Below are 12,929 nucleotides of genomic sequence, written 5' to 3'. Positions count from 1 at the left end.
TTTTTTTTTTTTTTTTTTTTTTTTTTTTTGAGACGGAGTCTCGCTCTGCCGCCCAGGCTGGAGTGCAGTGGCCGGATCTCGGCTCACTGCAAGCTCCGCCTCCCGGGTTTACGCCATTCTCCTGCCTCAGCCTCCCGAGTAGCTGGGACTACAGGCGCCCGCCACCTCGCCCGGCTAGTTTTTTGTATTTTTTAGTAGAGACGGGGTTTCACCGTGTTAGCCAGGATGGTCTCGATCTCCTGACCTCGTGATCCACCCGTCTCGGCCTCCCAAAGTGCTGGGATTACAGGCTTGAGCCACCGCGCCCGGCCTCTATTCCGACTTTTTAAAAAGAGTGACTTTTTAATCTTTTTACACAAGTTTCAAGTAGGGTTATTGTTGAGTTGAGGTGGTGAGCAAAATCTTCCAGCAGCTGCTCATCCACACAAACCAGGGAAAGAAATGGTGAGGAGCCTGTGATAGGTCAGAGCCCTGGATCTTCCTGGACTCCTCCTTTGTCACATGCCTCGCCTTGGTTGGATGGCTCTGGAGGGGCTGTGCCGATGCCTCTGCGGCGTCCGACAGAGGTCCTGAATCAGTTTCAAAATAGGCATGACCATATTCTTGCTGAGAAGGTCTTTGAACCGAAAACGTATGTATTTTTCCTTTTTTTTTTAAAGTCAGTTTTGTTTCATTACCCCCAAGCTTTTATTTTGACAAGTTTCAACTCTACAGAAGAGTTGAAAGAATGGTACAGTGAAAACCCAGGTACACACTGCCCCATGTGTTCCACCCTCCGGTGTCCATAACATGACTGTGGAATGCCAGCTCTGAACTCGTTCCACAAAGCTCGAGGCATTTCTGCAGTTTGTTTGTCCTTAGAACAGATCTTACCGAGGGTGTACGGTCTGATGGAGCACAAGTCGGTCTTGCAATCGAAAGCTGACATGGTGGAGTGTTGCTCCTCCTGAGGTCTGTGGAGGTAACGAGTGCTTTCTGAACGAGCAGGCCTTTGTTCTATTAGCCATTTAACGCATTATCAACTCCCTGGCTATGTGTCAAACCATCAGTGATTCAGATTTCAAAGTTTTAAAAATCACAATTACCACCCACAAAAATACCGGCATTTCAATTCTCAAAATTAACACATTATACAGAAATATTGGATGACTAAAAACCAGTATTGTGATCATTCGTGTCCTTGGGAGACATTTTGTTGCAGCCAGAGTGTCAGGAATCGGGCTTTCCCTGGGCCAGCTGGCTTGCTGTATCCCATAGGCACAGCGCTTTGTGGGCTTGGCCAGGTTTGCATCCTGCACTGGCTGCTGGAGGCCCCACGCGCAGCCAGCTGGGAGTCCGCTTTAAGTGATGTGCAGCCTACATTTTTGCATTAACGTCATGCGCTCTTGGTCTTGTGTAACATTGCCATTCTTGTTTTCCGTTCACCCCATCTTGTCTACCTGCTTTGGTTTGCGTTTTTCTCCCAGTGTGTGTTTTTGAAAAGCCTCAACTCCTTGATTGGACCAGGCCTGGGGACTGAGTGTAGAATCTGCCAAGAGGTAGATAAGGAGCTGGGCAGGCAGCTGAGAGCCTGTGTGGCAGGCCTGTCTTCCCTGGGTGGCGTGGCTTTGGGAAATAGAAGCCATCAGGGCTCAGTCCAGTCAGCAAGATGGACAGTCCAGCCTGGTGATGGCACAGGGGGTCTAAAGCTGCCTGTGACTTGGAAGGACTGACGAGGAGGGTCATGGAAGGAGGTCCTGAGGACTGATGGCATTGCTGACCACGTGAGGGTCACCAGGGGCCTAGTTTGGAGCTTCTGCTGTGTTTTCAGTCCTGCCCTTCACACACAAGAAACAGGCAACAGTGGGGCTTAGTGAGGACAGTATGAGACTGGCAGGTTACACAGAAGGGAATGCTCCATGCCTGGAGACAGGACAGGAAATGTCTAGAGAATATCAGTTGAGCCAGATACGTGGGGGCAGGATTTAGCCTGGGGAGGAGGAAAGAGAACGCCTCAGGAGAGAGAAGCAGCTCAGCAAAGGCTCAGAGGCAGTGATGCTCAGCGTTGCGTTGGGTGGGATTGGGAAGGTGGGCGGAGGAGAGCCAAAGTGGTGGCTGGAGCTTGGTTGCTGCAGTGTGCCTGCCCCAGCTCAGAGGCGGGGGAGCAGGAGTACTTGGAGAGAGGAGACTGGCACAGAGCGATGAGTTGGCCAGGATCTAAGAGTGAGAATAGCGAGGAAAGAAACAGAAAAATGAGGAAGAGGGAGACAACCAGTCTGATTGGTTGAGCCTAAATGGCTACAAGAGGAGGAGGATTAGGGAAAGGCAAATGCATTATACAGGAGGCCTTGAAGAGGGCACTCCTGGTTGAGAGGTGTCGAGGACACAGGTGCAGGCTCCTTGTGTCTTGCATTCACAGGCATTTGATAGGAGCAGGGAAGTGAGAGGCTGCAGGGTTAAGCACGGCCTTGGGCCTGGAGGCCTATGGGTGTCTCAGGCTGGGAGTCAGGACCTGTGGCATGTGGAGAGAGAGATGGTGGCGAGGTCAAGCCAGACATGTGTCAGTCCTAACCTGATGAGTGTGGCTGATTCCTGTCCCCTGCAGGGCTCAACATCGGCCCCGTGGTGGCCGGGGTGATAGGGGCACGAAAGCCTCAGTACGACATCTGGGGCAATACCGTGAACGTGGCCAGCCGCATGGACAGCACTGGTGTACCCGACCGCATCCAGGTGAGTGCAGGAGAATCCACCACCCCTCACCCCCATGGGAGGGCCTGTGTCTGACACCAAGAGGTCTTCAGGACAGGCCACCCAAAGTTTCCACTCAGAATCTCTGCAGCCAGATTCAAGGGTGTTGGGGCTGTTGACGCTTGGAAGATTGGAGAACACAATTGTGTTTCAGGCCCTCAGCACCTTGGACAGATCTTCACGCTTCTGCAGAGCCCTCTACTGGGCATGGAAGGGATTGGGGGCTGCTGGGAGTGGATCTGATTGTAGAGGCCGAGCTGAGAGTGCACATGCAGGCCCCAGTGCCTCCTAGCCCAGGCACACAGAGAGGATGCAAAGATGTCTGCAGGGAGCAGGTCTTACCCATTGAGCCTGCAGCATTCCTGGCCTGGCTCAGTAGAGCCAGTGGAGGCTGCTGGTCCTGGGATGGTGCCTCCCCCAGCCCCAGAAGCCAAGGGCCCTGGCCAGAGACTCAGAGGCCTTTTCCCCTTGCCCCCTCCTTTGCAAGCTGGGCTTGTGGTTTCCAGGCCTGCTGTTCTTCAGCTGCTGCTTTTTCTCAAGCCTTCCTTGATTCCCTGCTGTAAGTCTGATGGCAGAGGCACTGCTCTGGGCAGTAGTCCCCTGCAAGGCCCTCACCCACAGTTCTGTGTGAGGCTGTGGAAAGTCAGCTCGCCTGGCCTCAGTTTTTCCAGGTGCTAACTGTGCTGCTTCTAAGGTCTTTTGCCAACACTGATGATACTGCTTAAATGTCCTGACTTCTCTCCCCCACAGGGCCTCTGAATAAAGAGCCTGACCCCAAGCTCAGTCCTGGTCCACTCAGCCTGACCCGGCTGGGGTGTGGAAGCTGACCCGGCTGGGGTGTGGGAGCTGGCCGAGGGGCCTGGCCTTGATGGCCTGTTCTCACCTCCTCCTGCTGAGGAGGGCAGCGGGATGGGCCTAGAGATAGGAGCGAGGGGCATGTGTGTTTCCAAGGCTTCCAGCCCATTCAGGGACACGTGCAAGGGACAGCAGCCACCACAGTGACCCAGCACCTTACCTTGCGTGGGGCTTTGCCACACAGCTAGTAACACAGTGGGGTCCCTCTCAACAGCCCACCCAGCACTCCCGCCCCTGCTCCCTGGCGCTCCCAGCAGCGGGCTTGCAGCGTGGCTGGGGTGGGGAGCTCTGATGACGCTCACAAATGGCTCTTGGATCATCGCAGGAGGCACTGGCCATGCTGCCACTCCCCACACCTGTACCCCGCCACTCTCCTCTTTCACCCAGCAATGGGATAGTGAAATTAATGAAGCCATCAGGGAGCTCCGTTCTTTGTTCCAAAAGCTAAAGCAGAGCCAGGTAACAAGACCTGGACCTAAACCCAGGCCCTGCCGTTTATTAAGTGTGTAACCTTAGATGCTCTGAGCCTGAGGGTAATAATAGTAGTCACCTCACAGGAAGATGCAGTGAGATAAGCAAAGGCTCTCAAATGACCTGTGGTGAAAAAACAGCTTTTAAAAATCATTCTGATCTGTCACGGAGGGATGCTTTTGTACAGCGCACCGGGGACACCCTTGGAGATGGGCTGCAGCCAGGTCAGATGGCTGTGAAAGTTCCCCCGCACTTACTCTCCACTCCTGAACTTCCCTGGACTCAGGGCAGTGAGTCCATGGACCACAGGCCACACTGAGTGGCACTGAAGCAGCACACGCAAGCTGCCCGTCACAGTGCCTGGCACGAACAGGTGCTGAGGGTGAGAGGTGGCATCACTCTTTACTTAGGATCCCTTCCACGGTGAGCTGCTGTCACTCCCTGAGAGCGCCACAGTGGGGCAGCTGCCCCTTCCTTCTGTGTCAGGGGTGGCAGCAGGGCTGGGCAGTCAGAGGTGGTTCTACCCCACAGCAGTTCATGGCCAAGGCCATCAGTGGCTTGTCCCCTCTCCTCCTTTTCCCCCACAGGTCACCACGGACATGTACCAGGTGCTGGCCGCCAACACGTACCAACTGGAGTGCCGGGGCGTGGTCAAGGTCAAGGGCAAAGGCGAGATGATGACCTACTTCCTCAATGGAGGGCCCCCGCTCAGTTAGCAGCTGTTGGCCAACGGTGCCAGGCAGCCTGGCCTCCAGAGTCATGGAAGCAGCTTCTCTGTGTGCCGGGGGTGGCGGGGAAGCCATGCTCCAGCCCGCAGGGCTGCACTGTTGAGATTTTCCACTTGGACTCCAGAGCAGCTGCTGCCTTTGCTGGTGGGCAGCGGCCTCCGTCCCAGGCCCTGGGGTGCCAGCGTCCTGCGAGCACCCAGCTGACCAAAGATGTTTCCCTCTGTAGAAGACTCTGCTAGCCTGGGTCTGAAGCTTGAGTTTTCTAACAGGTGCTGCTGCACAGGTGGAAAGGAGCCGTGGGAATGTGTGTGTGGCGCGGCCCGGACAAGGGCAGGGCTGAGGGAGGGGCCTCCGACTCAGCTGGGGGTAGACGGGCTGGACTCTGGCCTGGGGGAGCCTAGGGACCCCAGGGGTCTGCTTTTCTATGTGAGCCTTTAAACTTCAGACAGAGAGGCCGCCACCCTGCGCCTGCAGGGGCTTTGGGGCAGGAGTGCTGGCTTTGGAGGGACTGTGGCCTTCATCGTGGTCCTCTGCCCACACCTCCACGCACACAGACAGTGCCCTAGGAGGGAAACAGAACTAATTACGAGGGGGAGGCAAGAGGACGCCAAGCAAGGAGTGGTGATTCTGAGAAAAATATTTATTAAATAAAACAAAACAAGTTCTCCGTGCCCTTCTTTAGACTATGCTAGTTGTATGCGTGTAAGAGACACACAAGCAAACGAGGATGCCACTCGGGGGGAGGGCGGGGATCCCCACTTGTCTTTTTTGTATTTTTTATTTTGTATTATTGAAAGCCTTGGAGATCTCACAGATATGCCAAATTCTATATTTTGTAAATTCTCTATATTAGAAAACAGCCGTGCACAGCGAGGCGTGTGTGCTCATTTGTACTGTGCGTATGTTGGCGTGTGTACTGGTGTGTATGTGCGTGTGTTCATGCTGTGGAACTGGTCTCACACAGGACGCGTTTCCCTCCTTTCAGATTTGGCAGTTTTGGGTTTTCCTGGGTACCACCAGAGCAGCAGGTGTGTGCTTTTGGGGTACCATATGCTCAGATTAAGTAGGAGGATGCATGGACACATTGGCCCATCTTTCTCTGACACACGCACACGTGTGTACACACATGCACACACCCTGCTTCCCCTAAGCAAAACACAGATGGAATGATAAGAAAACAAAAAGCTGCTTTCCCATCCCAGGCCGAGCTGGAACGAAGGGAAGCAACCTCATCCTGCGGCAGGCAGTGTGGCGCCCTCCACCCTCCGCGCCCTGAGAGTTCAGACGTTTGCTGCTTACAGAGGCAGCTCCCACGGATTCTGGAGTGCTTACAGAAGGCCGGGTGCTTTGCAGGCTGGGGCAAGAAAGCCAAGCCTGCCTGGCCTACTCAGTTGGCCAAGGTGCAGGTGGCTCTTCCTGGAGCTGTTCACTCAGACTGGGGGTTGCAATGTGCAGCCCTCAGGTTTGAGGAAAGGGAGTGGCCTTGACCTCCACCGGCAAACCAGGCAGAGGAATGGGTAGAGCCCAGCTTTAGAGTCCACAGGGAAAGCTAGCAGGAATTTTGTTTTATCGGGAGGAGGCAGTTAAATGTACCAAGAAAAAAATACTATTTTTATAAGCTATGAGGAAGGCATTGGAAAATGATACTCTACCACAGAATTTGATGGATTCCTTAGGGCCCATGCCCAAATCTTCCCATTGCTTCTCAGGTTAGAATGATCCTCGCCTCCAACATGAGCTTGGAGGCGATGAGGCGGTGGCTTTGTGCCAGCTGCCACAATGTGACTTTGATATCCACCTGCACCACCTCTCACTGGGCTCTAGCACCACCCTCCCCTCGCCGCACACTAATCCCACCACAATTCGAACACAGCTCTGAGAAACAAAGTGTGCGGACCCAAAACTGCCAAGCCTGAGTCTGTCCCGTGCTTCTGCTGCTCCATCCTTTGAGTTCTGCATTGCCATCCTGCCATCGAGGGCAGGAGGCCCGCTTTCTTCCAGCTGTTGTTCTCAAGTTCCCTGCCCCTCCACATCGCCCGCCAGTGGTGTTGGGTTTTCGTTCTGCTTCCAACCTGAGTAAAGTGTGTGTGCTGAGTTCATCCCGTGTTCCCCCATGGTCATGGCCTCCCGGCCCCATGGGGACCCCTCTCTCATCCCAGCAGTGACTGGTGACAGCGTGCAGGTGCAGTGCCAGCTCTTCGTTCCCTCTAAGGGGTGTGCACTCTTTTTATTCCTACTCTTGCAAAAACAGATACGATTATGATTTCCCATGGAAATTGAAAAGTCTATTTAAATAATTTAACTATTAAACACTTTCACTGGTAATGTGTCCTGGTCTGATTTGCAGCTTGGGCCAGGGGGGCCTGGCCCTGGTGTGAAGAACAGTGCACCCAGCCTTCGGGGTGCTGGGGAGGGGAGCCGCAGAGGGCAGAGAACTCCCCTGAGCAGGGGCCAGCACCTTGCTGTAGAGATAATGTTGGCTGAAGACTGCGGTCCTTGTGGCGGCCAGTGGGAGAACACTAGTGACCATAGCAAGAGTCAGTGTATGGGGCTGGGGAGCAGATGCACCCAGGACAGGAGGCTGAGGAACAAGGGCTGAGTAGGGACCAGGAGTGAAGGGGATACAAAATCCAGCATCAGAACAGAAAAGACCAGGTCCAGGGAAGGATGCTCTAAACAGATGGGCCAAACATGTTTATATGCCACAAGAAAGAAAGGTGAAAACACAGGCATGGAACACAGATAATGGGAAGAACCCAGGCAGGTGAGTGCGGACAGGCTGCAGGCCAGAAGTGAACTGATTTGACTGCATAGCTAATAATGATGGCACTCTCTGTGTGCCACACTGGGATATGCGCCATACAAACATTATCGCATTTAATCGTACCGATGAAGGAACTGAGGCACAGAGAGGTTGAGTTATTTGCATAAGGCCACACAGCTGGTAATGAACAGAGATGAGTTTCAGAGCAGGCCCGTCTGCCGTCAAACCCCATGCAGGGGACCTCCTGCAGGCCTAGGACTCCTCTCCCCACTGAGAGGAAGGGAGAGGTGGTAGGGGAGGCAGGGGCCCCTGTCAGCACTTCCCGCCTGCTGTGCCATCAAATGCCAGCTTATATTTGGGTTAAGGAAAGAAATTCAGAGGGGGCTGCTCACGTGAAGTTGAACACAGGTGTAAATAAAGGGAACAGTGAAAGATTTCACAGCTTCACTGACCAATAGCCATGTGGGGACATAGATGTGACAGTCCTGGGCATGTGGCCTCCTGCTCCAAAGAAGGTAGACATCATTAGGACCTCAACGTGCCTGGTGAAAGATGTCATTTTATTGAGGTGTGACTTTTACTCTGAGAAGTTTTCATGCTGGAGTACATTCATTAGAAAAGAAGACCAAATGATTACATGTTCAAACTTTAGGGGCCAATTGGCCTAAGTGGGAACCTCAGCTCCTAAACAACTTCCACTCTGCTGTGGCCGGTAGAGACTAGGCCCTCAGGCAGCCTCCATGAAACCGCCTGTGTAGACACCAAGGAAATGCAACTCCAAACCTTCAAAAGCCCTTTCCAACTCCATCCCCACTGAGCTAGTCCCAGAGAACTTACTTGTTCCTCCCTTATGAGGGTCTACTTTTTTCCAAAGGCATATTCATATCTAGAATAGTAATTAACAATTTATTTGAAAAGATGCTTTTGATAGGTAGGGTGAGTTTTGAACACCACTTTAATGCCCACTGACAGCACACATCACTAAAACCAAGACCAGACTTCAGCCAACATGGTGATGATTTGAGTGTAGCAGCTAATCAGTGGGAAGACAGTGAATCCTGGTGCATTGGAGAGGCTGAAAATAAATATTCACCAGCTAGCCATGTAACTTTTAAGACATTCAAAGTTAGAAATACTTTCACAGAACTTTTCCAAAAGCGAAATTACCTGAGTGGCATGTAAATGACGCCAGGAGCTGCGGGTTTTCCATAGTGCTGCGATGCCCACGAGCTGTCCATCAGTGGGATATGAGCTCCCTGGAACCTGAAAAAGGTGCTGAGTCCAGGGCCCTGCAGGGAGGAAAGCCTTCTCAGGCATTTCAGCATATAGTGCTCACAAGTGCTGAGCAGATTCTCACTGCTGCCTGAACAAGAGAACGACAATGGCAGTGACAAACACACTCTGAAATCCGGCAGTTTCTGAATTTGTCTAAATCCAAATCACACACTACAGAGAACAAATGCTGCCCAGTTCACCTTCAGAGGGAAGGGAACTGACAGGGCTTGGCTATGCTGGCCCTGGCTGCCCACCGCAGGGCCCCCAACACTGAGCACGGGATCAGAAGGAGAGTTGGAAGGGCTGCTGCTATTTATGGGTTGGGGAGGGGTTGGGCACAGCAGACCAGAGAGACCATCCTGCTCCATTTGGATGAACTTCATGGTGTGTAGAGAGCTTCCATATACGTTTTCTCACCTGTACCTCCTCAGGCCTGGGAAGCCATTTGAGAAAAGACTGGAGTCTTGCCTGAGGCCACCCTGGTACTCAGAGCAGTCCCTATGGCACTAGCCCAGAAGCACTTCTGTTCAGGGTGCCCATCTAGCTGGGTACTAAAGAGCTTGGCAGGAACAGTGGGCTCACTACTCGTCAAGATTAACAATAGATGAAATGAGATCCGATGACTAAACTGGGCTTTTCTCGTCCTTCCAGATTTTCACAAAAGCCATCTTGGTGGCTTTTCATCCCTGTCTTGGGAAGGAAAATGTGATATTGGCTGTCCTCTCGCCATCTTTCTTTCCCACCTGTAGGGTCCCTGCTTGATGAGACGGACATGAGCAAAGGCAAATGAGGGCACTGAAGCGGCTGGTCTCCAGGCTCTCTCCCTCCATTAGCACTCCCTGAGTCTAAATATTTGTGTAACTCTTCATCCAGTCTTCAAGTGCTAGATCACATGTACCGTGCAAATGTAAACACAATGTAATTAAGACGTTAAGATTACAGCCAAAGGCACAGACAAATGAGGTAAAAGCATCGTGCCAAGGGGGATCTGTGGGAAAATCACCTTCAAACCAAAGTCAGAACCAGCCTTTGCTTTGTCCTCCTGCAGACACCAGTCCAGCCCAGCAGCGTTCACGACATCAGCACAGCCAGAGGCCTCTCCCTTCAAGGGCCCCATTCAGGAGTGAGGGGTGAGTGGAGATCAATCCAGGTTCACAGAGCAAGCAGAGGGTCCAGAGAGGGTAGGGGAGGAAGACGGTGAAGACGATAAGATTCACCTAGGGTTGAGAGCCAAGTAGGCAGGCATCCTGTCCCCACGGGATTCCTAGCGCCCAACCTCACCCGCCTGAGTGTCCAGTGAGCAGAGCGGAACCACTGAGGGCCTATGCATCCCCAGGGCCTCTCTCTACTGCTACTCCGTCAGGACCATGAATTTAAAGAATTCTCACTGGAATCCATAAGGGAGACTACCACTGTGTTTTCCCTTGACCGATTTCTAATTTAGATCTGCCTGGAATCAGGTTTGTCAGCATCTCTGGTTAGCCCGACACTAGTTTTCTTATTTTGCAAAATTGCTTCCCCACTTTGTTAGCCATAGTGGCAGTCCCCTCCCAGCTCACATGGGTTTTTTTGGAGGGTGCCTTTTGCCTCGGATTCTTTTAAAAGCCATGTTGCATTTGTGCAATTTAAGAGCGCCTTTTAGCTCTCACGTCCCCAGCATCTGCATGATACTGCAGCTGAAGGCTGTGGCTACCTCCCCACACCCCTCACCTTCCCATCAACACGTGTGCACACTCACGAGGGCCCTTAGAGTGTGGGCACGAGGGCTGCCGCCATCCATGAGCAAACTGTAGATCAGATTCGAATGTTCCAAGTCAGGTGTGTTGGGACCAAAATGCTGGTTCCACACTGGATAGGGCAGGGTTCCTAGAGGCACCTCCCTCACTCACCAGCACCCCAGTGCCTGAGAGACTCTGCAGGTACTGGTGAGCACAGCCTACCACTCCCAGGTGTGTGACATGGGGCTTCATCCTGCTTCCTTCCCTCGGGAGGACTTTGTTAAGGTGGGCAAAGCACCTGGCATACAGCAGGCATTTGGCAAATGTGAGTCCTTCAACCCCCCCTTCTTTCTGGATGCACCTCCGGTGCCCTGCCCAGAAGTCTGCCCACAAGCGCCTGCCTGCTAGCTATTTCAATGGGATTCTTACTTAAGTGGTGGCTTCTGAAAAGTTTTGTGCAATGATTTGACATTCGGGGGCATCTGCAATTTAAAAGACTCTTTCTACCTTTAACTGCAACAAGGAAGACCACAACGTGGTGGCAAATGCTTTCCTAGCACTTGCTGTGCCAGCCTCTAAGTGCTTTACATTTACACAATCATCAGAACACGGCTTTGCCAAAGGTACGATTATTATCTCCACTTTACATCTGAGGAAATTGAGGCAGAAAGATTAAGTAATTTGCTGAGGTCACCATGCTAGTAAAAGAAAGAGCCAGGGATGATTCTGGCTCCAAACTCGTCAACACTGTTTTACACTGTGAAAAGTTCTCTCCTACTTTTTGGTTAATGTTTTCGGAGGGATCACAAATTCCCTAATCACCTAACAGAATTCCCATGAAATGATGTCAAGTCAAACAATCAACCTATTCTGGCATTTTGCTAGGAAAAACAACGTTTGTAACACCCAAATCACCAATAATGCTTTTATTTTCCTTATCAAGAGCCATTAATTTATATGTTAGTTTTAGTACAACTACTAAAATGTATACTTCTTACCCCAATAGCTAAGGTATAGATAGGCTTCACCATACCTCTTGCAGCCATCTGTCCTATGTCATTGTTATAAATGTAGAGATTTTAGGAAACTATTTTATTCAAACTGGGACATCTATACTGTAGGAGTTAGCACTGACCTGATCTCTTATTACCTGTATATATATTCCTTATATATTTAAACGTATTTCCATGTTATCCAGCTTAAAATCACATGGTAGTTAAGAACTCATCTGAGTTCTGAGTCAGATCCGGACTGAAATCCTGATGCTACCACTTGGGTTAGGTTGTGATTGTGGTCAAGTCACTTAACTTCTTCATGGCCCAGGTGGCTCATTTTTAAAAGAGAAAACCTTCATAAATGCTTTCAGTGAAGATGACAAGCTTACCATAGTGCCTGTCACACAGTATACATTGCCATTTCCCCCATCATGTCTGCTTCATCTGTTCACACTGCTGCTAAAACAGTAAGAACCCAGCTGTTGTAACACACACATTCCCTAAGAAGTTCCTGAGATGCACTGCGGCATAGGAAAATGAGCACCAACTTTTCAGCGATGTAAACCCAAACTCCAAATCTGAACTTCACATCCACCACTTCACATCCACCACTAAGTGTCACACCACACAAAGACAAGTTCCTGACCTAAGTCTTGGTTTCCTCAAATGAAAATGATATAGTGCCTCCCGCTCCACCTCATGCTGCCATAAGGATTAACTATGGAGAAGCCAGCACTGGCCCAAAAAATGAGCTAATAAACATTCTCCTCATTAGTCCTAGGCACTGGAGGAATTCAAAGTGCAAGGGTGAAATAGTTTGTTCATCTTTAGGTAAGATCCTTTGCAACCCAACCTCAAAGAAAAGTGCTGGCACAAAGAAGGTAAGCAAGCAAGGCAGAGCTGGGGAGGGGACACCAGGAGCAAATGGGGAGTGGAATGCCTGAGTCCTGCTTCCTGTTGTCAGATGGCGCCTGAATGTGCTTTCTGTTGGGTGATGCTTGTATAGCTATGCTGTGAGATGCAGGAGAAAGGGGTGAATGTAAACTGTGGGTGGGTTTGGGCTGAAAATACTGTTTGTTGCCAAGGAAACACAAGGAACGATTCATAAGGCTAGCACATTGATTTCAAAAACTCTGAGAACTAAGGCTGATCTCTCAGTTTCCTAAAACCCCCAATTGTGCTGAGACGACTGATTACACATCAGCATTGCCAACGCAGAAGAAACCTGAATGCCTACGCATCAACACCACTCACCGTTAACAAGCAGGAGGACGCACACCATGTGGCTTCCAACCACAGCGTTTCCACGTTTCTTTTGATTTCATCTGCTAAATAACCTAGAAAACTTGGCCACTCAAGAAAGAGACATTGCAAGAGTGGCAGCCAGTTTTTCTCT

The 12,929-nt window shown here is 51.2% G+C and overlaps 1 protein-coding gene across 1 annotated transcript in view; it reads left to right on the top strand.

Annotated features, from left to right (window-relative positions):
* ADCY5 (adenylate cyclase 5) overlaps positions 1-7,106 on the top strand; it is a 166,349-nt gene extending 159,243 nt beyond the window's left edge. Inside the window, exons 20-21 of the mRNA XM_030942126.1 lie at positions 2,585-2,709; positions 4,641-7,106. Coding sequence (XP_030797986.1) covers positions 2,585-2,709; positions 4,641-4,769 — 254 coding nt within the window. The 3' untranslated portion in view covers positions 4,770-7,106. The remainder of the gene's footprint in view (positions 1-2,584; positions 2,710-4,640) is intronic.
* Positions 7,107-12,929: the final 5,823 nt, after the last annotated feature.

Source organism: Rhinopithecus roxellana, chromosome 1, assembly GCF_007565055.1.
Source record: "Rhinopithecus roxellana isolate Shanxi Qingling chromosome 1, ASM756505v1, whole genome shotgun sequence".
NCBI lineage: Eukaryota > Metazoa > Chordata > Mammalia > Primates > Cercopithecidae > Rhinopithecus > Rhinopithecus roxellana.
Note: the sequence above shows the minus strand (reverse complement) of the source record. Positions and strands in the feature narration are given on the sequence as shown.